This window comes from Haemaphysalis longicornis, unplaced genomic scaffold (genome assembly GCF_048455015.1).
Source record: "Haemaphysalis longicornis isolate Haplotype H1 unplaced genomic scaffold, Haemaphysalis longicornis Haplotype H1 scaffold_37, whole genome shotgun sequence".
In the NCBI taxonomy this organism is placed as follows: domain Eukaryota; kingdom Metazoa; phylum Arthropoda; class Arachnida; order Ixodida; family Ixodidae; genus Haemaphysalis; species Haemaphysalis longicornis.
The window spans coordinates 2843874-2871462 of NW_027526355.1; the positions used below are offsets into that span (position 1 = coordinate 2843874).

Below are 27589 nucleotides of genomic sequence, written 5' to 3' on the forward strand. Positions count from 1 at the left end.
TTTTTTAGTATAGCGCAAGAACTTTGTCACAAAGTTTCGGTACTTTTGAAAGGCTACAAAATCGTCCCTGTTCTTTGTTTTTACAAACTTATGGTACAATATATCTTTTTTACGGATCATCTTCAAACATTCGATCTGTAATCCATGGTTTCCTTATATTCTTATTTTTCTTGACCATCTTAAGAGGAAAAGACTTTTTATATGCATCTTTATATGATTCTAAAAAAGTATCGTAGGCATGATCTGCAGTGGTGCACAGAAGTAAAGGGTTCCCCCAAATAGAGGAGAGGGAATTTTCTGACGAAAAGTAGTCAAAGTATTCTGATTAATATCGTGAAAAGCGAAAGATTCGGGGCATTGCTTACATCTTAGTATTTCTGTGTGCATTGAGAACATATATATAGGTAAATAGTCACCTATATGTACACCAGTCACACCGGACATGGTACTGCTACTTGTATCACTGGTTATAAATACATCAATAAGACTTTGGGAAAGACGGCCCATACGAGTCGGTTCTTTGATCACGTTCATGCAGCCGAAATAACCGAAAAGGAGCTCTAGACCACGCGAATGTGCGCTTACCTGTAATATGTTAATGTTAAAGTCCCCACCAATAGTTATTTGTAAACCATAAGACGAAACAAAATGGAGGTCTTCTAAAAATGCGAAACAATTTTCGAGTTGTCCATCAGGGGCGCGGTACACAACAACAAAAATAGCATTTTTACATTGCACCGTTAAAGCTTCATAATCTGTCGTAACTGTCGAAAATTCGTTCATTGTACTACAAGAAAGCTGTGTAGACACGAGCTGCAACACACCCCCACCTCGCCGTGGGACCTATTTAGAAAGAACGTGTTGAAGTCCGAAAGGCACAGCACTTCTGTGTCACTCGTATACCAGGTTCCCGTTATCATGACAACGTCGAACTTGAAACTTTCAAAGCTGCGTTTTCTTTTCTTGTAGTTTCGCATTCTTCTTTCATTTCCTGGTAGCTTTTGTTGAAGAAATGGCAGGCTTTTTGCATTTCCACATTTTCTTTCCTAGTGGTTTCATATTCTTTTTTAATTTCCTCGTAGCTTTTCTGCATTTCCCTTACTTATTTTCGAAATTCACGCTTAAGATCAGCGATCTCGCGTCTTAGGTCAGCAATGTCAGTTTTCATGACCAAAGCAATGGGGGATTATACACAAGAGCACACAATAGCAATGACACTGGGTGGTTGGCACCAGAGGCAACAGAAAAAGTCACTGAGTAAGCGAACAAAGATTACTGCAGAATATTCAAACCTGTGAAATAGGAAGGCGACTATCAGGCGACCGTTCTGTTCTCTGCCTCCGCTGCCAAGTGATGCTGAGGTGGACGGAGCGTTCTTTTAAAGGATCCTCTTCGTCACGAAAGCCACACGTGGTCCAGGAAACAGGGGGTGTGGCGAGGCGATGTGGCGAGGGGGAGTGGCGAGTGTACCCGCTAACCCGCACTAATCGACTTCAATCCATTCACCTCTTAAGTTTAAGGTTAAGCAGATTCGAGATAACATAAAAATGCTATCAAATATACTTTAAAAGTGGAAATTAGGATTCCCCATTTTTTTAAATCTGATGTTCTCTTATAGCAGTAACCGAAAGACACAACGGCACTGTATACAAGAAAAAGTTACGTTAATTTTGAGAACTGCGAGTGTTTGTGTCTCAGTGCTGTTTGTATATAACTGCCAATTCAAACTATAAGTGGAAGATATGGATGTATTGTTGATGGTGTCCCTGAAGGCCTTTACAAGCGGACAGGGGTGCATGCGAATTAACAAGACATTAAAAACTTTACGCGATTTTAAACACCATGTAGAGAAACCATGAAGAATATTCCATGATATGTTGCCTCGTAATATGCGTTATAACTTAAGTTATTCTAAACGTAAAAGATAATTGGGAGAGATGGGCAGTGCCTAACGCAAACTGATAGTATATACGGACAACTTTACATTAAATCGAGGGAAATAATTAGAAGAGAACATGATGGGCCTTGGGAACTACAGACTACGCAAAATATTTCATGGTTCTGTCTGGGGAGTGGCAAAATATCTTCAGACGCAAGGTAGGGTGCCGAACTGGAAAACTAGAAATCACATTTTTGAAGCTCCGGAACCGGTTCGGAACGGTTCCTTCGATTCGTTCCGGTTCGGGTTCAGTTCCAAAATGGCGGAAAAAATACGGTTCCGGTTCAGTTCCGGTTCCGGGCAAAAATTCGGGTTCGGTTCCGGTTTTCGGTTCGGTTCCGGTTCCGGTTCGACACCCTGGAAATACATAAAGAAATGTCGGCAGTCTACAACGCCAAAGAAGGCATAGGGGAAGGTTAGACTATTTTTTTACTGTTAGTGACGTTACATTGTTATTAATTTTTATTAATTACATGAGAAAGAAAGAAAGAAAAACACGCGCCCAGAGTGGGGACCGAACCCACGCCTTTCGATTAGATCTCGAATGCCTTACCAATTCGGCTATCTGGGCGACTGTGTTCTGCTTCACTTTCTGGGGTATTTATATTTACTACAACTGTATCCGACGCTTGAGGGCGGTAGCCAGCGCCACTCAGACTACACGGGGAGAAGGGGACCTTCTTTTTTCAACCCCCGGGGCGTGACGCGAACGTCTACAGCCTGTCATGAGCGGTCAACTGGCGGGAAACCCTCTTATGCTACCTTGGCATCAAGGCTGCCAGAACCGAGGCCCTCGCTAAGCTTTCGCGCGATAATAGGGTTTGAAAATGAGGGGCTCGTTAGGAAATACAGAAAGAAATGTCGGCAGTCTACAACGCCAAAGAAGGCATAGGGGAAGGTTAGACTATTTTTTTACTGTTAGTGACGTTACATTGTTATTAATTTTTATTAATTACATGAGAAAGAAAGAAAGAAAAACACGCGCCCAGAGTGGGGACCGAACCCACGCCTTTCGATTAGATCTCGAATGCCTTACCAATTCGGCTATCTGGGCGAGTGTGTTCTGCTTCACTTTCTGGGGTATTTATATTTACTACAACTGTATCCGACGCTTGAGGGCGGTAGCCAGCGCCACTCAGACTACACGGGGAGAAGGGGACCTTCTTTTTTCAACCCCCGGGGCGTGACGCGAACGTCTACAGCCTGTCATGAGCGGTCAACTGGCGGGAAACCCTCTTATGCTACCTTGGCATCAAGGCTGCCAGAACCGAAACCGCGCGAAAGGCTGCCAGAAACCGCGCGAAAGCTTAGCGAGGGCCTCGGTTCTGGCAGCCTTGATGCCAAGGTAGCATAAGAGGGTTTCCCGCCAGTTGACCGCTCATGACAGGCTGTAGACGTTCGCGTCACGCCCCGGGGGTTGAAAAAAGAAGGTCCCCTTCTCCCCGTGTAGTCTGAGTGGCGCTGGCTACCGCCCTCAAGCGTCGGATACAGTTGTAGTAAATATAAATACCCCAGAAAGTGAAGCAGAACACAGTCGCCAAGATAGCCGAATTGGTAAGGCATTCGAGATCTAATCGAAAGGCGTGGGTTCGGTCCCCACTCTGGGCGCGTGTTTTTCTTTCTTTCTTTCTCATGTAATTAATAAAAATTAATAACAATGTAACGTCACTAACAGTAAAAAAATAGTCTAACCTTCCCCTATGCCTTCTTTGGCGTTGTAGACTGCCGACATTTCTTTCTGTATTTCCTAACGAGCCCCTCATTTTCAAACCCTATATATATATATATATATATATATATATATATCAAATTCGCTCTCGATATATTTTTCTATAGGCTCCACGTTTCATAAAAGACTGAGTTGCCCGCACGATGAAGCTATTTGAATATTAAACTATCTAAATGATTAGTAGTTGTGCTTAGTAGGACTATACAATATACATATCACCATATGTATGTAGACGCTGCCGCTCGAGAGCTTGAATTCGTGTTGCTGGATGAAATCACAAAACAGCCAGCCCATTGGAAGTGTATTAACCGTAGGGATGCGCGAACAATTTAACAGAAAAACGCCCACCTGTTTCTTCCATAGTGCTCACATGCAGGCAACAAAAGCGTGCACTGCTGGCTTAGTGAAGCAGAGGGAGGAAGCCATTTTTCACGAATGGCTTCCCGGTTTTCGAACGAAATTGTTGTCTATTCAAACAACGCTAAACTGCGCTAAAGTTTAAGACGTATGGAAGAAGCATGTACGACTCACTGCACTTTTAAGGGTCGCCAATATTTCTTCCTTTCGTCTCAACTTCTCGCACGGTTTACGCTTCTTTCAGTATGAACCAACTAGATCGACAGCTTTAACGCAATAATTCCTTAACGCAAATCGGAGGCAATTCATCAGCACCAAATATAGCCCCGAATATGCTCAAAATCTGCAAATGTCGAACGGCGAGCCCCTGTCACGTAGTTTGTGCTGTCGTTTGTGTTTGTGCTGTCGTTTGTGCTGCTATGTTTACCGTTTGCCTTCATAGATGACGGGACGATACCGCATGAGGACCACTGTATGCGCTTGCTTTGTTCGCAACCAGTTTTGTACCTGAATTTTCTTTGTTAACGTTGATAGTAATCTTACCGTGAAACATTGGGTATTCTCGGCAAAGAGAGTGACGTAATAGAATTTCGATTATTCTAAATGGCCAGTGTCATGTAACAAAAGCCCAGCGCGCCGGACTTTCGGTGCAGCTATGGCCAGCATAGTGGTGCTTCTATATTTACGTGTTCGCTCGTAACTTACGTTCTTTACCCCGCCATTGTTACTGCTACAAGAAACGTACCCTAAATTTCCGAGCAATTGTTTTTCGGCCTTAGGAGATCGAGATGAGCTGCCCAGAGTATGTCATAAGTTCAGTGCGGAAAAGTTGCTCGGGTGTCGCATGAGTTTTCTGTGTTTTCCCTGTTATACAGCTCATATGATTGAGGTTTGGATTAACAGTTGTGTTATAACGAGAAAACCTTTCGAATGAAAGAAACATGCATTTTCTCTTCATAGCCGTTTTACACAGAAAAGCATAAAAACGAACTAAAAATATCTTATAACCGAGGGTAAGAACTCACCTTTTCTGAATAAACCGTACTCTGACAATGTTTGAAGCAAAGAAGGGTCCGTAATTTCTTCCTTATTCTTTATCCCCAGTAGCCCATAAACAAGGACGTGGTCATACATCTTCGTTCCTACAGGAAGGTTTTCTTCAACAGGAATCTTGGGGGAAATAAGCTCTTGCATTAGGAAATAGAGACTTTTTTTCATCATAAAATATTTATAGAAAAATCACGCAAAGGCAGGGAGACGTTTTGGGCACCTAAATGGCCAAGCATCGGGGGATGCGTCAGCGTGAGTCACGAGTAGAAATCCAAAACGTTGTAGTTGTGCCGAATCGAACGAGTGGAGAAACATATTTAAAACATTTCTGTTCGATTAAATAGCTCCTGAGGGTGTCCACACTTACGCCCTCTAATATTAACAGCACATTTTAGACGTTGCTTCAGAAAAATTGGCATGTAATATATTTGTTCTGTATTTTATATTATTCTTGTTATTGTTATATTACTGACATCATTATCGGTATTGATACTTTTATAACTCCGCAAAGATGACGCATTGTAAGAATCGGTGCTAGAGTGCATCGGTGCCCCTGCGGGAGCGTGCACTAAGTAATAGGGCAATGGGATGTTGCCTTACGGACTAGCTTGAGGAGCGCGGCGAGCTCTCCGCTGACGGCCATTTGGGGTACGTTTGAATGCCTTGCGCCACGTGCAAATACGTTCTGGCATTGAACGATAACGGTGTAGTTTACAAATGAACCGATAAAACAACCAGTAAAATTTGGGATGCATTTTGCATGGTAGCGGCAATAGAGGGCGAGTGCTTCAGCTCGCCTTTCATTTTTTTTCCAGTCAGAGAAACAGAGTTTCTCCAAAACAAAAGGATTTGACTTGTGGACACGGTGGTTGGCAAAGGTGGTTGCTCCTGTAAATACTTGTTTCTCTATTCGTTTCTCTGTTGTAAATACAATTTAGTTGTTGTTTCGCGCTTCCATCATTATGTAAGTTGATCCTCTTGGGTGTTTGCACCCTGTACGTTAGAACCAATCTTCGTTCAAGTATGTACCGATATTAACCCCCCACCATCCCTCCTTACTGTGGAGTTGGTTGTTAAACTCTTGAGGTGATGCCCACTGCTTTAAACAGTACCTCTCTTACTGCGATTATAAATTTTGTTCGGAGTTATCACCTGTCCTGATCTGCCTCATCCCTCTAACGTTTTATCTTTAGGAGAAGCTTTAGTGTTCTCACTAGTGGCGTCTTTAAAGCGAAAACACCCAGCAGTAAAGCCTTGTTCTCTGCCGATGATGATCTATGGTAAAGTAAAGTGTAAAGGCTAAAGGGTAAGTGAAGGGTAAAGCGATAGAAAAACGCTTGAGCAGGTAATATTATTCCTTATGAAAAAATTCCCAGAGCTGCACCAAACCGTTCTGATGTATGAGCATGTTAATTTCTTGTTAAATCGCTGTCTCTTTTGCCTATAGTGTTTGCGCCTGTTATTGTCGCATCGTAATTTTATTGCGTCAGGAAGGCAAAGCAGCGCCATTTGAATCACGATTCGGAGCTCACAAGTATTCTTTTTCGTGCCTATTTCTCTATATGCGAAGTTCGTGCAAGTGACTGTGGCTGTTGAATTAGAATTTGAGCAGTGCGCTTGAAAAATTAGGCTGATGGATTGCCAGTAGTGCGCTGTTTATGGGACAATTAAGTGTTTCAAGTGCTAGCGCTTTTGTGTCACCAAAAACAATAGCGTTTTTGGTATTCCTGTCGTAGATAAATGTCACGCACGTTTTAGTTTGAAGTCATTTGATTTATATAAAAGTTTATGGTTCCTCTATTACGACGTTGCAGATCCTAAACGTTGCTTTGCCTGTCTATTTTTGGCTCCTAAAACGCGCATTTTTAGTGCCCAAGAATACCGCAACTACTTATGCCACACAACGAAAGCGAACTACATGCTACTGCAGCCGCAACCTTGGTTCAACGCCGGTGGCTTAAACATAGGAGGGACCAAGTTATACGCATGAACCGTTCACTGAGCCGACTGCTAACGCTGTGGAGTAGCTGAATTTTTTATTCAGCAGTAATTCCCTGAAACGTTTTGACGTGCGCTGAAACAAAGACACGTCATGAAGTTGGTTGTCTCACCTTTAAAGTCTCGAGGTGGTCCCTAGGACCAATTCCAGAAAGCATGAGGAGCTGTGCCGACCCGAAGGCCCCAGCGGACAAAATAACTTCTCGCTTCGCTTTGGCAGTGTAGGTTTTATTATGGCGCGTGTAATTAACGCCAACAGCCACTTTCTTTTCTATTATAATCTGAAATGAAACGTTTTCGTCATTTCTTTACATTCGCTGTAAAAAGAGCCTCACCGTTAAAAAGAGCCTCACCTTGGTGACGTGTGAGTGAAGGGAGATATGAAGATTTGTTCGGCAGCGAACCTCCTTCGTGATGAAAGATCTGCTAGAGCTCCAGCGTTCTCCATCTTTCCCATTCCTTTGTAGTCGTGAAAAGCCTAAAGATAACCAAGCACATAAGGATAGTCGACGGGTGTTGCATTTGCTAAACATGAGCACGATGAGCTAAAAGCTATACTTCTTGACCTTTGCGCCCTTACGTTAGGGGTAATACAAATAAAGCCGCAATTCGCAATACAGATGCTGTATCAGATATTCGTAGGACGCAGTTAGGATAGCTTAACGGGCAATTAAACCACTGTGTTGTTTCCCAAGTACATCAGGTAATGCAAACTATAAAGAATTAGTATAGGTAAAATAATTCGTCTCCTGAATGCAATCCTAGCCAGAAAGAAGTTTTCAGAAAGACATTGGCAGAGAACGATGAGCGACACGTATTGTACGCAGTTCTAACATTTCCCAGACACAGGGGTGCGCCACTTAATTCACTTCAAGAACCAGTGGTATTGCGTGGCCGCCATTCCACACATCAACCTGGCCCTGAAAGAAGCACCATGGCTGGGAGGGAGTACTATCCTGAGAGACCTCATGGGCCACCAGGCTTGATTAGAAAGCTTGTTCGTGGCCAGGCACCCAGTCCTTGCGTATGTACGCAGTGTTTCGGTAGAGCAGTTGGGTATGATAAAACATTTAATAGGCAACAGAATGGGATGAATTCTGACATTTATAAGCGACGGGAGCTTCGCAAGATTCTCTTATATTGCATATCGAGGGCGGTGTAAATGTATCACAATAGAAGGTGATAGGTGATACTGCATAGTTTATGGCGTATACCTTTGCATTGAGGCATGAAACTGTTCTGCCGAGTATGGTGGTGTGCTCTGAGAGAACGGGTACCTCAACAAATGTCCAAAGAAGGCCCGCGCCGCCATATTTTAGGCTTGCGACCATAAACATGTGAGTTTTGTGGTCAGGTAAATCTCTTTGGAGGCGTCGGATTCACTGCGGTCATAATGATGCACTACTACGCTGTGTAGGTTTCTGTGCGTAGTATTAAGTACTGGTCACCGAAATTATGCCACTGGGACTGCTTAGCCTGAAGATTGAGGTGGGGTTTTTGCGCACCTCCCGAGCAAAGGTGCGTCCCTGGTTTGGGAGGTGTCTTTTGAACTCCACCTAGTCTTTGCCTGCTAAATCAATGCTTGAGTGGAAAGAAAAGCTACATAGTTCTAGACTTTACCGGTGGCTGCATAATGAAAGAGCATTAGGGGCCCAATGAGGTCAAGATGCCAGCACATTGACCAGCGAATGGGCCCGAATATCTTCGTTCCTTCTACTTAAAACAGAAACAAATCTGTCGTAAACTCAAGCCTCCCGTCCTTAATCATCTTCAAGGTGAAAACCAGGTCGTAATGCACTTCGAGGTCCTCCGGATGCCAAGCTGCCGTGAAAGAGCTGGGAGACCACGTCCGGTTCGAATGAGGGCTAGAACTAGCTGCTAATATAGCGCGAGATCGTGCCACCGAATCGTCGGTGCTGTTGAAACTTATGATGATGCGCGTGATCTGCTACAGTGTAGACGAGGAAGAAGTTCCAACACAGGCAATATTTAAACACAAGATGTCTACTGCTAAATCATATTTGCATCTTTTTGCTTACTATCTTGTCTTTGTCTCTTGGCGCGAATTACTTGATGTGGCTTCTTTTCTTCTACACCGTGTATGCGTCTCTATCTTCGCCTTTGTTTCTTTATCATACGACGCGAAATGCTGTCAGCAAGCAGGTTAGCACCCACCACCATATTTTACTTTTACTCACGTGCCTAGACGCTTATGTTTCATTTGGAACAAACAATTCCAGAACTTTTACGTTTAAAATTAATCGTTTTACTAATTTTGCGAAGCGGTCATATTTCCCCTGAAAGCTCCCAATTTCTGGCCAATCCCTCTCGAGGGCCTGTGTTACGAAAGCAGGAACAAGAAAAACAAAACGACTGCTGTTCTACTGGTCGCAACGAGCCGGGATAGACTATCGGTATAATATGGGGCTGCTACTATTAAGGACACGGTTTAAAACCCACCGGATAATACGTGTTATAGTAGAAAGCTTACGCGCTCCATTCTGCGAAAAAGTGACACTGTTGCTGCCAGGTCAAGACAATGGCAGCCGCTATAAAGAGTACATAAATAAAAACATACGCATGATCCCACGGGATTAGAACTAAATCCTGATCGGCAACATCCCCATTCTCTACCGACTGTGCTATCGCACCTCGTTGCGAGAGGTGCGGCGAGTTCTCGCTGTTATTTTCTTTATGGCGCTTACACGTTACACGTTTAAGGGATTGGCACAGAATCGCAGCTTTCCGGTCATATTACGCCCGCTTTAAAAGGTTTCCACAACTGTAAAATAAGACGGTGGTGCGTACGGCGTTACACCTGGACGTGACGGCTTGGGGGCAGACCAGGCACGCATCATCAGCCAGAACCATGATTGCAGGGAGGCTGTGACGTGTACCAGTCTACTTGCATACTTAATCAGTACCATCAGACGGAATAAAAGCGAAGAAACAGGCTCAACCCTGGTGCAGCAGAGCAGAAGCCAGCAGAAGTGTATACTGCCAAAATACAAAAAAGCTAAGAAACAGAAGCAAATACCATAAAGCAGTAGATAAGTTGTTCGAATGCTTATTACGAACGCAGACTTAAGCACCCGAAGAATATTTTTAATTGGTTTAGTCTCCAGAACGCCAGTAATTTTCGTGACCCTGCAACAACAATGGGGCTTACTGGAAGAATGGGGCACCAAAGGCATTCGCTCTAAAACTCTCGTCTTGACCAGATATCGAACCCTGAAACACACGATGACCGACAAGTAAAGTAAACACATAATGCACACATGTGCTACCCAACGCGTGTCTTGAGATGCACTTCATTCTGCTTACTCCCTTTGAGAGCGAAAGATGGTCGCCTTGCTTAGCGATACTCCATTGCCACATTGTATGTGTGCCATGCTGAATTTATGACGTCCTAGTAAGATTGATTCGTAGTATCTCAGTATGCGGTTCCAAATGCTTTTCGCAGTGGCCTCATGCCTTTCAAGGGAATTGAGTTATGAAGTAACGCGGAGTGGAACCTTGGGCCTGAAAGTTATTACGCAGAAAAATAAAGCAATGCTCAATAATTTCAGGAGAGCACAGCGTTTCAGATAGGTGGCGAGGCGGTGAAAGCGGTAAGCGAATATATCTACATAGGCTATGTTAAGACCACGGATCCCAACCACGAGGCCGAAATAATAAGGATAAGAATGGGGTGGAGTGTATTCGGCAGACATTCTCAGATAGTGAATGGCAGTCTACCATTGTCACTGAATAAGAAAGTGTGTGACAGCTGCATCTTATTAGTATTTACATACGGGGCAGAAACTTCGAGGCTCACTAAAAGGGTTCAAGTTAAATTAAGGATGATTCAGCGAGCAGTGGAACGGAAGATGATAGGTGTAACATTAAAGGACAAGAAGGGAGCGTAGTGGATGAGAGAACAAACGCGCGTTAAGGACATATAATAAAAACTACTACGAAGAAATTGACGTGGTAAGGGCATGTAAAGCGAAGGCAAGATAATCGTTGGTCATTCAGGGTAACAGAGCGGATTCCTAGAGAATGCAAGCGTGGAAGGGGGTGGCATAACGTTAAATGGGCAGATGAGATCTATACGTTTGTGGGGATAAATTGTTCGCAGTTAGCCCAGGACCGGGATAATTGGAGATTTATGGGAGAGGTCTTTGCCCTGGAGTAGGTGTAAATAGGCTGATGAGGAGTAATGAAGACGTGAGCTGCTATCATAAGCTCCAAAAAAATTCACTAATATTTGGCTGCGACGTTAACATACCGACCCACAATTCCCACACACCAACTGCGGGCGATTTGGCCAGTTGTCGTGAGAAGCATACTTAAACGACACTAGTATTTTCGACACCACTTTTTACGTATGCAATAGCATAGGTAACATAAAAGTTTTGCAATGTTGGGCCATTGATTGTGTTCTTTCCCTGTTAAGGCCTTCTGTAAACGGCAATAAGGGAAGGCCTGCTAATAACAGCTTCGAAACTGTGCGAAGGTGTGTGCTTCCAACTTTCCCCGAGGCTGAATATATAACAGTAGTGAATTGAAAGTGTCATTTTGCTATTTGCATTGAACATGAATTTTCTATGATTTATGTGCTCAATAAAGTGGTGTGAGTTAACCCACGTTGTAGCAATATTGCACGCAAACATTTTTTCCTTATTTCAGCTGCCCTATGCGTCGCGTTCCCTGGCACACTGCGGAGAAGATTCTTCATGGTCGAGCAAAGATCTACCCGAACCATTACGTCTATCATGAGTTCTTGAATAGGATTGTGCAAGTCTTTCGAAGATACATTTTGGCATAATTATTGGACACCCTACCAGGTGCAATATGAGAATGTATAAGCAGAATTCGATAGTTCACAAGAAAATAGCTGCGTGAGGAAAATACCCTATGCCATGCGCAAATGACCTAAAACTGCACATAGCTCACTAAATAATGCTAGTGCACCACACGATTCCAGGAACATTCATTACACAATTGTACAATTCTCTTCGACCATGCTTTGTCCTAGTATGATAAATGGGCATGTTACATGTTAGTAGGTTAATATGTTAGTATGTTAGTATGGACATGCTAGAATGTTAAATGGCACCTTTAAAGGGGCCCTGAAAGGCGTTTTGAGCACACTAAATTGACTAGCGCAATCGTTAGATTGGGTCGTCAACATTATCTGTGCCAAGTATTACTCTTTTATGCGCAGCGGAAAGCTCACACTTTTGTTGCAAAGTTGGTCGCTTTTTTCTCACCCTTTCCTTCGTGTTTTTGGACGCCGCCATCTTCACATGTCTACATCATCGATTCCCAGATGTTCGTCATGAGCTAGACATCCTGCTATTGGGCGGCTTTTTCACGCACTTCCGGCAAAGAGATGAGTCGTCTGCTCAGCGTCGGCTCGCCGGCTGATCTGCCAGCGGAGTGCCGGAGTGCTCGGACATTTTACGACAAACGAAACAAGTGTAAACAAACGCTTAACCGTTTGTATTGAATGCGACAGGGCCATAACACGACATGAATATTCTCTTACTTGAGTACAGCCGGTAAAAGGCTTGTCTATAACACAGCGTTCGTACTCTCAGCCCTATCCTGCCCCGCCGGAGCGGGATTTGAATAAAACTACTGCGGAACTCTGAAGTCTTAGCGCTTCGCTTTTGGCTCCGACGTGTTTGGAACGAGTATGTTTCGGCTCTTTTCGGGTGTAGCTGGTTGAAGTTGAAATCGCTGTTATAGACAAGCGTTTTACCGGCTGTACGTTCCATAAAGAAAGCGTTGAAGCCCCGTGGCACTTCTTTCTTGCAATCGCAGAGAACGCCCTGAGCCGAATGCCCGGGTTTGACGCATACATTTTATTCAACTTCCAAACAATCCAGAGATGCGTTTCGAACTAACACAATGTCACAACATGCGTTGCAAGTCCGAACCGCGATTGACTGACGATGGGTTGCCTCCTCCTGCCCCTCGTAAATTCGGCACTCACCTCGCGCGCGGTTTGAGGGGACGAACAGCAAGTCACTTAACTCCGGCGCACAAGCCGAGATGGCTTTTAGCCACGCACACTGCACATACCCCATGCGAGGTTGAGTCGTACGCCGCTTGAGAAAGATAATCCAGACCATGGGAAGCACTATCCACCCGCAGAAGCACAACGCATTTCATCGAGAAACAAAGGCGTCCAGAACACACACACCATCGCCTCCTGTAATGCCAAACGCATCTCGCACTTCCAAATGGGAGTGAGTAGTATGCCTGCAGTGCCCATATGCCGCGAGGTGGGGCCCCAAGCTGAACCGGGATCACGCAACGGTAACTGACTTCTAGAGCGGTTTGTGCCTTGTTGCCAGGGCAACCGATGTTTGATATTGTCAAAGAAATGGTGCTCGCTCCAGCACGAGGAAGCTCAGAGCCGTGGCGGAGCATGTTTTGCCAACGTTGCCGCTCTCCACCACGCGTCGCCCCAAGCTGAACTGGCGTTTTGTGCACGGGTTCTGTATCGGTTCAAAATGTCTTTTTCACATGCCGCCGGCAGAAATTACCACCGCCACAAAATAAGACCCGGCACCAGCGGGGCCACATCTGATACGGCGCTTTTTGGATAAACAGTGCGCTGTCATCCAAGGGAGCGAGCGCAGGATCCTCCCCGTGCGGCTGCGAGTTCGCCGCCGATAAAAAGTCGCGTGCCGCCGATAGCAAAGTTCTGGAGCAACGTACACCGCGAAAGGGCAAGGCCAGGCCGCCGCACACATGGGGCCAGATTTTTCGTTCGCTTTTCCAGCCTTGAGCGGAGTGCGGAATTCATGGTGTCAACAAAGCTTGCCCGTAGCAGACGGCTGTGGGAGCAGCGCAATAGCGGAAGTACGTCACCGCCGAGGAGCGCAGCATCATGGGAGGGAAGGCTCGCTCGCCGTCAACAGCGGAGAGTAAATTGAAAGGAGGAGGAAACGCGGCGCGACGATAATGCGCGTTTTTTGATTTACGATTTCTCAGCTAATACTCATCGCTTCAACAAAATTCTTGCGGGAGGAGATTGCTAATACATTGCTTTATTTGGTTACGTGTACATCCACGCATCGGCGGAAGGTATTTCAGGACCCCTTTAAGGTTTTTTAGGGATCTAAATTAATCTGGAACCCTCCAGCATGGCACACATAAAAAACCCGGGCCATCTCCACTAACGTGGGACGTGAAGAGTGGCGAAACATGCAGTCTTTGGGTGCATTGAAAGGTGTTACGTCTCTATTTTGCCACACGGTACGCGTTTATTGGGCGCCGGAGAAGCACCGGTGGTAGGAGCAATCGCGCGCTTGCTGAGGCGGTGGCTCCCTCTTTTGCATTGAACCCCATTTAAGCAAATAAATGATAGACTGGGCGCAAGTTGTCTTCGCGCCCTACGCCGCAGCATGCGTTCTAGCGCGAGGCGTTGAAAAACGATTGTCCTGGCGTGTTCTTTGAGTACGCGTTAAATTCTGTTCGAGTGTTCGGATGAGACCACAGGAGACTCCGATAGCGCGAACCCCTGAGGAGCTTCATTCATTCATTCATTCATTCATTCATTCATTCATTCATTCATTCATTCATTCATTCATTCGTTTATTTCGCATCAAGTAAAAATACAGGATGCTGGAGGTCCACAGAAAAGCCGACGAGATGTCAGCTTGACGGAGCCGCAGACCCCACCCCCCCTCCCCAACTGGCTGCTTGAACAGCATTTAGATACGTTATCCGAAGATCTAACAACACTGTTTGTTACATCAGAAACTCCACTACTGAAACTCCGCGAGTTTTTTAGAACCCTTTAAAGCTTCGACAAGTAACATCCCTACTTAAAATTTCAAAGTAAATAGCAATGGTATACATGCGAATGACAAAAACAAATAATGTGAACGCAATGTAAACTATCACCATTATTTTAGTGCAAAACGCGTTACTCCACGAGTTTCTGTTAAAATGAACATCTCATAATGCCAAGTTTGAATGGCACACTATGACGGTGCTGTTATGAACATCGTATCCACCTCATCTATGAAAGCAGTTTATATATACAAAGAAACAACTTTTACACCTTTTAGGAGTGGGGGCACTATTCGAACATGTAATCCTTATCAACGTCATGCATTATCTTAAGGGCCCCTGAAGCAGCTGTGCTTAAGAGGGCCAGGCACGCTATTGACTGACTTTGCATTGTCAGTGCACTGCCTTTGCAGTGCACAATTAAAGAGCGCAAATATAGTAGACAAAAACTTCCGGTTACACTGCAAAAAAAGAAACTAGTCAAGCAGTATCAAACACATTTAGGAGGAAGCAAAGTTTGAAATCTGTCTTACGCATAGTTTTAAACGTAAGGGGATTGCATTCATTGGCTGTTAGTTTGAAATCCAATTTCTCTTGTGAGTCGCTAGCCAGAAATATTGTTGGTTACAAGCGTTCTTGGGACATCTTTATGTTGGACAATCGTAGAGTTGAGCAGACTATCAACAGTTCGATAGTATGCCAATCTCTCCCAGCGCGAAAGGACTTCTTATGCGCATTGAACGCGAAACAATGTACTTAGGAGTTGCGGGAGCATTGCCTCTTCAAAATGCACATTCCGAGGGTTCTTACGGATAAAAAAAGATGCAGATTGCTATCTTGGGTTTCTTTGTGTTTTTTGTGCAACAAGAAAATCGAAATACCAACCCACTAAATTACACGTGATAAGCGACGTCCGAATCTTCCTTCCAAAGCGAAGTGGCGCATATGCGAAGTAGCGCGTATGAATTAATTGAAATACGAACAACGGAGCGCACAGCCGACGACGCATGCCGCACCGTCTGGCTGCACTGCCAGTAAACTACGCGCATGCGTAGTTCTTTCAGAGCATTTGAGACTGTGGCGTACTGTAAGGGGAAATGCTTGATAAAGAGGCGCCACTGGTCGTTTATTTTGAGGCATCTTTTTATGATCTGTCGCCGCTCAGCATTTATTTATCTACTACATTCGGGAGCCAAGGGGTAGCAGGCTGATTGCAGCTAGCATGATGCCCTTCAACAATCATCCTGGTCAGTGGTGACGCAGCGTGAAAAGGCGACTTAAACTAATCGACCGGCGTCGCGTCTTGATCAAGCATTTCCCGTAAACGTAGGCCACACTCTGAAACGCTCCCGAAGAACTGCGCATGCGTGCAGTTTACTGACTTTGCAGCCAGATGGTGCAGCATGAGTCGGAGGCTGTGAGCTCCGTTGTTCGCATTTCTTTCAATCCCCCCAGTACGCGCAAGAAGTAAACGGAACGCGGGACCGATGGCCGACTGCATCGCTGCGCCGCGTAGGAGCACCTTCGGGAACCTAGGAGCGGCGTTCTGCGGCTACGTTTGAACTGCAGCCGCCTCCGGATAAGATACATTTATTCGCCGTTCTGCTGGCGTGTCCGGCCGGGCGTAACAGTTACCAAAGGGCAGCACTCGGCAATACACAGACGCTGGGTACATTGCCGCTCGCAGGTGGCTGCGGTGGCTGCACAGTTTTCTCGAAGCCATCGCTGTTGGCTTCGAGAAAACTGTGCACGCTCGGAAGCATGCCTGGTTGCCGTCCGTAAAAAGCACCCATGAAGGTCCTGTTCACAGGTGCCGTAGTATTGTCCACGTATCCGGTTTCTCGTGCCATGCCAAAGCGATACACGAAATTATAACGCGACTGCAAAATCTTCTTAAAGAATATAGAAAACACTAAGGAAGAGTGAGTGTCCGTGGTAATTAGCGTTATTTGAAAACACAAATATCCCGATTGTGCTCATACCGCAAAGATTGAATGACTGAGCTGTACGGAGGGCAACAAGACACACAAGGAAACGTGCCTTTTTGAGAAATTTCCTCGAACGCAACAGCAGCAAATTCAGTCACCGCTGCCGGCTACGACCGGAAGTGTAACCAGCGCCACTGGATAGCATAGCGCTGCTTTTCAGGAACTATCACGCCCAGTGAGACACGCCAATAGAGTCCCAATTACACATCGATAAGGTGGCTGCAGTGTGAACCCATGCTTTTAGATTAGGTTTTAATCTGAAAACGTTGGTGTGAACGTACCCGCAGAACGCCGATTTTTGGTTCCCGGCTGTGCTCCCAGAAGGCGCAGCAATGCAATTCCTCCACCGATCTCGTGCTTCGTTTACCTCTGTGTGGAAATGTGCGCTCTGAAAACCGACCATCTAATGACCCGGTCATATACTGTATTCCTACAGCTGCATTTCTTTCTATAGTTCCAGACCCAAGCATATTACCTATTTCTATTGCACGGCGAAAGCGAAAATTCATTTACAGTGCACAGATGCCTCTGAAAGATTCATTCTGGTGTGACGCCAGCAGGAAATGGCAATTAACTAGTGCATCTGCTCGCGCGCGCACAAGATATGCGTGAAGTTGCAGGTATACACCCGCTTACAGTGTGCAAGAAGCCATGAAAGGTATTTTCGCATGTATCATGTATGAAAGTGCTTCAGTCGTTTACACGTGTTTTTCTATTTTTGTTGTATGAAAAGTTGTAGCCAAATGCATTTTTGTGAAATTTCTTCTATTCTGTTTCTTTCAGGCTGATATACAAAACCTACTTGCGGAGAGGATAACCTTGCCTTCAAATTCTTAATAGTGTTACTACAAATGGACATAAGAAACACTTACATGTTTGGTTACGACCATTGTAGTCACAATTTATATTGTAGCCGAGCTCTTGCCCTGCTTCCAAGAAAACTTTTGACGCCTCTGTTGTATCGTTTGCAAAAGTCACAGGTACCTCTCCGCTTGTCCCATGATAATCTGCAAGATACGTGCAGGGAAACAGATTATTTTGTCGGAAATTATACAACTTCAATTGTGCTTTACGTTGGTTTTTCTTGTATCGAGGTTCGTAGATCGAAAGACGTTAGAAAAAACCTTATGGAATCTATTGTTTTGAACTTCGGCTAATAAGAGCTCTGGCAACATAAGGTGCCATTTAGTGTTATCGTGGTCACATTTTGCAAAAGAAATTTCCGAAATTTCGCTGAGCTCCCGAAGAACCCCGTGTGCATCAGTTTACGCCAAACGCCACGCAATTTTGTGAAATTTTTCCAAAGAATTAACTTCCTTGCTGTGATGAATGATCTACCGTGGTTCAGGCGGTGGATACAACGTTTTCTTGGTATCATTCCAGGAACAAAATTAAGCCACAAAGTAATAATAATCAGCAGCTTTTTATTTAAAAATTACAGCTAAGTTTGTTTAAAATTTTTTGACGACAGTTCTCTTCTCCGTCGGCGCTCGGCTTCTAAACATCACGAAAATTATCGAAAATAGTGAGGCAGCTTTTGCGACACGCTCGTCAATTTGTGGGGATCGCGACTTTCACGCGAACCCCTTTCTGGCTAGCTTCCCATCGCGGCCGGCGTGCACACGCGCTTCGCTCACGCGACGGGAAACATACGGGAGGGCGCCAGCGACCAGACGGTTTGTTCTCGCCCTGGTGGAGGCGTTGACCCTTTTACCCTCTGCCTTACCCGAGAACCAGTTCTTCCTTGATACTAGCGCCACCAAAAGGCGAGGTGTGGTGGGTTGTCGGATGACGTGAGGACGCTCTCTTGTCTTGGGGATCCGGTAGCGCGCGGACGTTTCGGCGCGCTGGTCCTGACCTGGGGAACGCGCCACAATGGGACGCGTCCGGGCGAGCTGGGAGACTGCAACCGCGCTCGCACTCCACAGCGCTCCGCTGCTCCGGTATGCCATCGGTGAGTCGAACCATCTCGATCTCTAGCGTTGTTTAATGCCTCGCTCCCAGTGTTACCGTTATGGCCTACGATTAGTCTGTATGCAGTACATTTGATTTGCACTTTGCAATAAATGCTGTCCTTGATGTTTTGCCCTCGCCACCCCCTGCCTTTGTCTGTCTCCGAAAACAACGGACCCATCCGCTACCGGCGCTCGCAAGGCATGTTTGCTGAGCGCGGATGGCTGCGGGGTGGGAAATCACTAGTGTGTGAAATGTAGAATCCCACAAATTCAAAAAAGCTTTTTTTTTCGCTTTTTTGGTTGGCTTCCGCTGTCCTTTCCATGGTCAACGCTTCAAGTTCCCCATTGTGACGAAAACCGCCGTTTTTGTAGTTGCCCGTATACCAACTATGGCCCCTGCTGTTTACACTAAACTAAATCATAGTTGTGTTTGTCCTAGAAGTGTCACGGTGCTTCATCGTAGGAACCGACTTCGTCAACACTTTTGTAATTGCGTCGTTTGCATCAGGTTGCCAGCGGTCGAAGAAAAGCTAGCCAGTCCATTTTTTTGCTGACGTTTATCACGTGATAGGCAAAGGTAAGGTCACCTGAGTAGAACACTGCACAACCGCGACGGAATATTCTGATTCTGGGGACGTTCCGCTTTGACGTATCGCCAGTGCGTCTGTCCATATTCTCGCGCTTTATGATGATGAAACAAAATGTAAGAAAGAGACGCACTTCATAAGTACCGCCGTGAGCAGCGATAAATATGGTGCCTTGAAAGCACGTAAGCTCACCTATGTGCCAGAAGTTTCCCGTCACTCAATCTAACGCATTAGGTAATTTCTTGTTTATAGGAGTTGCTACCTTACACGCCCGCTGCCTCGCCACAGATGCTTTTTCTCACAAATCACTTATTGGTTGTAGCCCTTTTGCGCTCGAGTCAGTGTGCATAATTCCGGAAAAACCGGTGCTTAGCTGCAGTTTTTTAAATACGTTTTATATATTATTAAGCCCAAGTAGCATGAATTCTTTAACAATTTAATGCAGTGGGGGCACGCAGTGAGGCCCCAATACTTGTTAAAGAAACGGCACATATCAACTTTCGGTTTTCCAAACGTTTTAATAGGTTTTCGCCGTCATCGGTTGACGCAAATTCAATTTTCTTACTTTATGGGAACAAGAGGTATTGAAAGATTTTTCGGATGCTTTAAATGTTTAGATAGTTTTCTGCGTTGAATTCCCCAGATATTCTCTTGCTGCCGCATGCAAACTATTAAAGAAATGTCGTCTTCAATGCCCAGCATCTGTGATTCCTGAATGATAAATCGCTTTCTCAGTTAGGTCTTCACCCCGACTAATGAGATATAAGAATAAATGAGGTATTTCATCAGAATGCTCATCTACTCGAATGTCTTTGGCAGGCAACAAAATTAGTGAAACGTCTTCGTTTTTTTCTTTGTGCCTTTGGCTTGCTATGGGCGCCGTAATTGTTTTCACACTCTGAAATAAATTAAACGCTTGAAGGGGATCATTGTCTATAACTAACCGAGATATCCACGCAGACAAAAGACAAACAAAACAAACCAGTTCAAAGGGTGTTACACACGACAATAATCTCTGCAAAATGTTTCAATGATGGTTTCGCGCCTGTGTACAGGTGTCAGTTACAAAGAGTAAAATTCCACCATAATGTTGGAAGGTCGCGGGTTCGATTCCGGGCTGCGGCGGACACTTTTCTGATGAAGGTGAAAAGCAAAAACGCCCGTGTGTACGAGATTTCTGCGCACAATAAAGATCCCCAGGGGGTCAAAATTAATCCGAAGCCCTCCACTACGGCACGCCTGATCGCCTGCGTTGCGTCGGCGCGTTAAACCAACAATCAAACAATCCACCTTAATCTGGTAAATTATTTTACACTGTACCCGAATTTTCAAGTGAGAACCAGCGACGTGACTTATACAGAGATCATAAACAACCTACGGTGACCCTACGGCAATAACGTGAAACCGACCAGAAGACTGGGCACAAGTTTCAGTGGAGGCTGTGACGACACGGAATTCACGAAACATAATTCTAACAAAAAATCGTAGAGGTTGATGCATGAAAGGGAATTTAATTTATTTTCACGTGTTAGGAAACGTAATAGCACGTTCTAGTAATCTGCGCTAGCCAATTAAATGACCTAACAGGCCATTTGGCATGTTTAAAAAGCCAAACAGATGTTCAATATGGATTCCGTGCTGCGTTTTAATGCAAGGAATGAAATGATCACGGGGATCCTCTACGGAGCATGCTCTGTTCACAATGAGCAGGCCATCCAAATCTGCAATTTTTGACGACGAATTTTCACCAAAATTTGCATCAGGCACTTTCGAAAACGTGCGCAACTCCGCTCAAGACAAAGGTGTTATGGGGTTTTCGTGACAAGGTTGGACGGCTTGCCCAGCTTCAGAAAATTAATATTGCGACAGCGGACGTTAACAGCGAAGCTGACCGGCATTCTCTAATCGCAAAACTCTTCAAAGAAAGCCGATCGATTTCCGTTCGAGCCAATTAATTTTTACCGTGTTCCACCGCTTGCGGCACCCAGTGGAACCTTTTGTTAGTTTTGTAACTTGGAACACTACCACAAGGTGGCGCACGAGAGCTTTTGTTTTTCGATGGCGCATTTTTTATTCGCTATCGTAAAACTAGAAACGCCATGTATTTTAATGAAAAGGACAATGCAAATATCACTTAAGTATTGGTGTTTAGTCTCCAATGTGCTTAATGTTTTGCTTTGCTTAAAAATGTCGACAAATATAAACACTGTCACCAGATTTAGTAGCTGAGAAGAGCTATGCCTATATAAACGTCTCGTTCAAGCATTCATCTCACTTGATGCCAGTGTGCTTGGCGCTTGCTCAGCTCCTTGCTACCAGTGTTGTACGGAACGGCCTTACAAGGAACGGCGTTCCTGGAACTAGTTCCTTTTTGGAGGAACGGAGGAACGCCACCGTTCCATTAAGGGTCGGTGGAACTGTAACGGTAACTCGTTACATTTTTGAAGGAACGGCAGGAACCGCGTTCCTGCCGTTACATCGCTAGGATTTGGCTGTGTTTGATGCCAAGGCTGGAGTACAAAAATCCAAAAGCCCTACTGCGTTTCTCTTCCTATAAGCCGGTCAGTTTGCCCGCCCTTCAGCCGTACGTGCTCCCTCGAAGGTCAAAGGCAGAAGAATAACCACGCAGCAGGCCGCAGCTTGTGCTTGCTTTCATGCTGGTTGCTTACGCGGCGTTCGACGGGTGAATAGCGTAGCCGCGAGAATGCTTTTCACCCTTCATCGTTTGTCTGGGGAGGCCAGAATTCGAGTCTGGCCGATAGAATCGTTCCGTGGCGGGGAAAGAATAGAGAGTTTTAGCAGTCCGCCAGTTCTGTCGTATGCGTTGTTACTGGGTTGACCGGGACCCGGCTGGGCACTTGGGCATTCGTCGCGGTAGGGGGATTAGTTCGGCGGGCCTGCCTTAGCCATGTCCGTGCCTCCGTACCCTTCCTACTCGCCCTTCCGGGGGCTCAGGAGTAGACCGGTCCCGGTCGACCCGGTAACAACGTAGCCAACGAAATGGACGGACTGCTAAACGGGATCCGGACATTTCGGTGTCGGACATTTCGGTCCAGGACGTTTCGGTGCGGACATTTCTGTGCACGGACATTTTGGTGCACGACGTCGACGTCTCGGCCCAGACATTTTGAGTGAGGGGATGTCCCAGGCATTCTTTGAACATTTTGCTTTAATATTGTAATTTCGTGACTTGATAGGATTTTACGTTCGAGACTTGTGCTTGCGCCGCCGTTCATGGAAACGAACGCTAAACCCTGACGTGGCATTGCCACGTGAAACCCAATTTCTGTGGCAGATGGTAAAATTAACGTTAATTTGGATCCGTTTGACCATTTTTTGTTATTTTAACATTCATGTGAACAACCCTAATACTTTAAGTGTTACCAAAGCGCTTTCTTTTCAGTTCCCCCAACGGTGCAAGACGCTGCTGCTTTTAGTCTATTGCTCCCCCTCCCAGCAAAACTTCTGCGAAAAAACAACAGAAAAACGAGGTCGATTAAGCGCGTGTGCATTTCGTTTTAATTATTTTCTCAATCAATCTCGCCTTCGTTGCATTCGGTGCCTGTTCTACTTAAAACTAACAAACCAACGATCGCACTTACGGTGGCGTCACTTAGTGGAGGGGAAAGCTGAGCCCCGCCGGCAATCATCCCCCTAAGTAGAGAGAGAGAGGGGTGTAATTGTGCTTCACCATTGCGTCGACTCGACTTCGAAAACTTGAAGATGACTGTTGCCGCTCTCGTCACACTAGCCTATTCATATTTTTTGCTCCTTATAATCAGAGGAAGCGATGTATACCTGGGGTGTCCATGATATGCGCGACTTGATGAGTTAATTCCTAAGGGGGCGACTGAAGGCGCAGAAAGCGCGATTTCTGGAGTGGGGGCGCCGTCAATATGACCGCGACGCGCGGACGGGCGTAGCCAGCAAACGATAGTGGCCATTGTGTTCTCAGCGGCTTTTTGGGTTGCTTTTTGTGTCACATTATAGAGGTTTCGTGCGCCCCTGGGGAATTTAAAGCTTTTTCTCTGTTTTAAACGCGAAGTGTCCTATGTCATTGTTCTGAATGTATCACCCAATTCCTGCAAAAACCTCCACTAAGAGGCTAGCAGTCTGTTCTAAATAAAAAATAAAAAATCACTCCGGGGACGCTTCGCAGACCGTGAACTCAAACACGCCAGGAGGATGTTAAGGGGAAACCGAAAATAATATGGCTAAAAAAGAAATCTGGTCGAGATTCGAGCGTACAGGCGGTAGGTGGGAGGGGGGGGGGGCGGTAGAACAAAGAATTAAAATGTGGTAAATGTAGGCTTGTAAACATTAAACGAAGGTTAGTTGTCCCGAACACAATGGGTGGAATTTGCATGCACAACCAGTACGCGCTTAATCAGCATTTAGGATATTAGAACCTGCGGCTGTTTTCCAAAAGGCCCGTTTCTCCTCCCCGACAATATCCTAGACCTAGTGTTCGCGAATTCATAGTAGCAAGGCAGCCCAGCCTACGTAATACTCTTCATAAGGTTTTCTTCATTCTGGGGGGCTAGCTAATGTTTGTTACTTTTTTGATATTGAGAGTGTGCATGTAATTTATGTAATTTGAGGGTGTTTAATTTAAAAAAAATACAAAAGAGGCGGTAGACCATCGTAAACATGGGTAATGGTCTTAGCTAAAAAGGAGCGAATATAAATTAAGAACCTGTCATAAATGAAAAAAAAACGTGTGCTAAAGACTTCAATCGGCTGCATAACAGGTGTCCCCGGGAAGAGATATTAAACAAAAATATATAAATGTAGAATTTCTGAAAATACCTGGCAAAGATCGAACATGGCATCAATCAAAAAAATAAATTCACTGCGTCAGATTGTTGTTCATAACCCGCGTTTAGCAGAAATAAAAATATAACGACTGTCGCAAACAGGCAAGCACCGGATAATTTGGTCGCCGAAATGTCCGTACACCGAAATGTGCGTGCACCGAAACGCCCGTACACCGATATGTCCGTAAACCGATATTTCCGTACACCAAAATTTCCGCACCAAAATATCCTGCACCGAAATGTCCTCGAGCCGTCTGGAGTTTGTCCGGTGCTCCCTGAAAAAATTCGCCTAGGAGCGTTTCTTTTGATTATCTTTATCTCCAGATAATCTGCGGCCGGTGGTGTTAATATTCGTATAATATACGTAGTTCGATGTGAGTTTTAAATGTGTCACTTAATTTCGACGCAAGATTATCCGACACTATATTTTAATTTAAAAACCTAATTGTAACGCTAATGTAACGACACGTTCTAATTTTCGAAGTGGAACTGGAACGCGTTCCTTTCGCAATAAAGGAACTTGTAACGGGAACTCATTTCAAAATTGGCAAGGAACGAGGAACGAGCTTTCGTTCCTATTGTGGAGGAACGTGTACAACACTGCTTGCTACGCTGTCTCCTCCAGGGGCGGTATTCTCGAGTTTTGTCCCTTTTGCGTCCCTTTCAAAAGTGTCCCTTTTGGAGAGCCCTGATTGGCTAAAAGCAAACAACCGGAAGTGACGTAACGCAAGCGCGGCAAACCTACTGTCAACGCCCTTTGCTTAACCGGAAGTACGTCACGATGAAAGGGACTCAAAAGGGACGTTTTCAAAAGGGACAGTTACGAGAATACCGCCCCAGATCGCTGCGACAGCGTCAGTACTTTCGACTCATAGAAGAAGTAATGATCCGGCACTTTCATGCCTGACACGCGTGACATAAAGGCAAAGATAGAACTGATAGCAGTCGAATAAAGAAGCATTGATAAGACCAGGAGCAGAAAACTTTACGACTGGTGAGATTCCAACAAAACGTGTACTTGCCGAACAAAGCGAGATAAGCAGAATTTTGTTTCACGATGCGCTTACGGAATACCAACCGAAAGCACCCTTTGCGTTTGCCCAGCATTACCAACCCCTTTTCTCTCATCTGGTGAAGGGTGAAGCATTCAGTGTATAAGTTTATGATGCGGTTTCTGGGATGCTGTTTACATCTATGATGCGGTTTCCAAGTTATGATGAAGTGTAAATGCGGTTTCGATGCTGAGCGCTCGCCGTTTTAGGCCTTGGCGCCTTGGCTTTTTGCGCACGGAGGTGAAACCATGGGGGGGGGGCTGGAGTGGGGGGTAGATTCACAGTCTTACTGTAAAAGTCTCGTGTCTTTCAAGCACGAAGCGTTCTAGCTCGAGCCGTTGTATAATGAGCTTCCCAGAGTGTTCTTTTCGTACGCGTTCTTGACCATGAAGACGAAATATTCTAGTTCGGAGGTTTAGAAAAAGAGTGTGTCGGTGCGTTCTTTTAGTGTGCGTCACGGAATTCACCCTCGATACCTTGAAAACAAGCGGCCCGGTGTTTTGGTACATGAGATTCCGACAGCCCGAGCCTCTAAGGTGCATCACTCCTAAAATCCTCAAATTGGTTTCGACCGTCTGTTTCTCCCACAAATACAGTAGCTGGAAAGCTACGTTACAGAGGGACTTAAAATATCCATAAATGTCGGTTTAATTGAAGAAGCAACAGAAAAATTCCATAGTGGTTAATCCCCTGGACCTGAGGGGTTACGGACTAGTGGCAGACTAGTGGAAGACTTCTTATGGAATGGCTTACAGGAATCGGTCACTTGGAGTTGTTTTTATCCTGTAATAACACTGAAACGCAGGCCAGTTGGTGACAATTCATGACTGTAACTTCAGCGCACAAAAATGAGGACTGAACGAAAGGCACGAAGACAAGCGCAGACTAACAACTAAATTTTTATTCATCACACAGCACATATATACCCTCTTTGACAACACCCGTGCATGATCAACTATGTACGTATCACGTCATACACACAAACACACAAAAAAACACTTTAAACTTTGCATTGTCTCAACTCGTCTAACAACTTAATTTCCTTATCGGACAAGCGCTACTGACGGTTTACATATGCATATTCCCTTTAATTTCGACATCTTCCAGGCTTCCACTATCTCTTTCATAGTCCTGTCTTGGTGGTGGAACTCCGTCGTCGTTGGGTCAAACAACGGCTCGCAGTTTGTTGTGCACTGCGCACTATGCGCAGCCAGATGCGTGTATGGCCGACCTTTAAGGCTGGACAGATGTTCTCTGAGTTTAAAATTTACGCATCTACTCGTTTTACCAACGTGCTGGTGCCACATGTGAACGGAACTGGTCGAGCAGGATCGAGCCGCGGCTCGACAATGCGATTTGTCCTTACGAAGGAGGCCACCTTCCGCCCCCCCCCCCCTCCCCCACCTTGCACCATTGAAGCCTTTCTGGTCTATGAACCCTACCTACCTATTTCCTTTTCGGTTGCTAGCGCACTGTGCAATGCTCTTTTGTGCACCGCCGTATCTATTCTTTCCATACGCAGAGGGCACACCCAAAATACAGTTTAAATTTGTTTCAAATGTTTGTGACAGCAAAATCATGTAACTGTACCCTGCCGAAGGGTAGTCCCATTGCCGCCACGTGAATTAACTTTCTTTGTTACTGTTCTTGCTGCGTATCCGACACTTGTGCTCTTTCTGCATGCTTTGTGAGTTTTCCCTTTCTCTCTCTCTCTCTCTCTCTCTATATATATATATATATATATATATATATATATATATATATATATCGAGGCCGAGCTCGAGAAATCACTGTATTGTTTGCCTGGTAGTACTGTGGTGTTGTTTTGATGTTTTCGCATCCAAACGTGTACAAATGTATCTATGTATTAACCACTCTGCTATAACCCCTTTAATTGGGGTTAGCAGTATTACTAAATAAATAAATAAATAGAAGTGATTTTTAATCTTTTCAGCAGCAACCTTGTGGAAGGACATATGAAACCAACCCAGCTCAGGATACAAGCCCTCCATATCATGTCGCAATTGTCATGTCGCAAGAAAATATTCTTGTGCCGCCCCTTCCACGTATACCTCCTCGTCATTTTTCAACTATCCCTATGAACCTTACGCTCACGGCCCTCTAATCCGGTGAGGTTTCGGTGAGCTCCTACCAATTTTGCAGGGGTATGGCTGGTGGTGCGACGTCTGTGGGGCAATTTGATGTTTCTTGCGGCATCTTTCGTTTTTGTGTTTACCTTCGTCCCAATTCTGTTTGCAGCGTGTTGAAGTCATATTTTATTTCTTTGCGATCCCATCACCCAATTTAATGCTCGTTCTTCATT

The 27589-nt window shown here is 45.2% G+C and overlaps 1 protein-coding gene across 1 annotated transcript in view; it reads right to left on the reverse strand.

Moving 5' to 3' along the window:
- The window catches only part of LOC144178001 (ecdysone oxidase-like), a 132430-nt gene that overhangs the window by 53164 nt on the left and 51677 nt on the right, over positions 1 to 27589 (reverse strand). The window contains exons 4-7 of the mRNA XM_077705548.1: positions 17728 to 17862; positions 7427 to 7551; positions 7187 to 7354; positions 5051 to 5195 (exon numbers count right to left, since the gene is read on the reverse strand). Coding sequence (XP_077561674.1) covers positions 5051 to 5195; positions 7187 to 7354; positions 7427 to 7551; positions 17728 to 17862 — 573 coding nt within the window. The remainder of the gene's footprint in view (positions 1 to 5050; positions 5196 to 7186; positions 7355 to 7426; positions 7552 to 17727; positions 17863 to 27589) is intronic.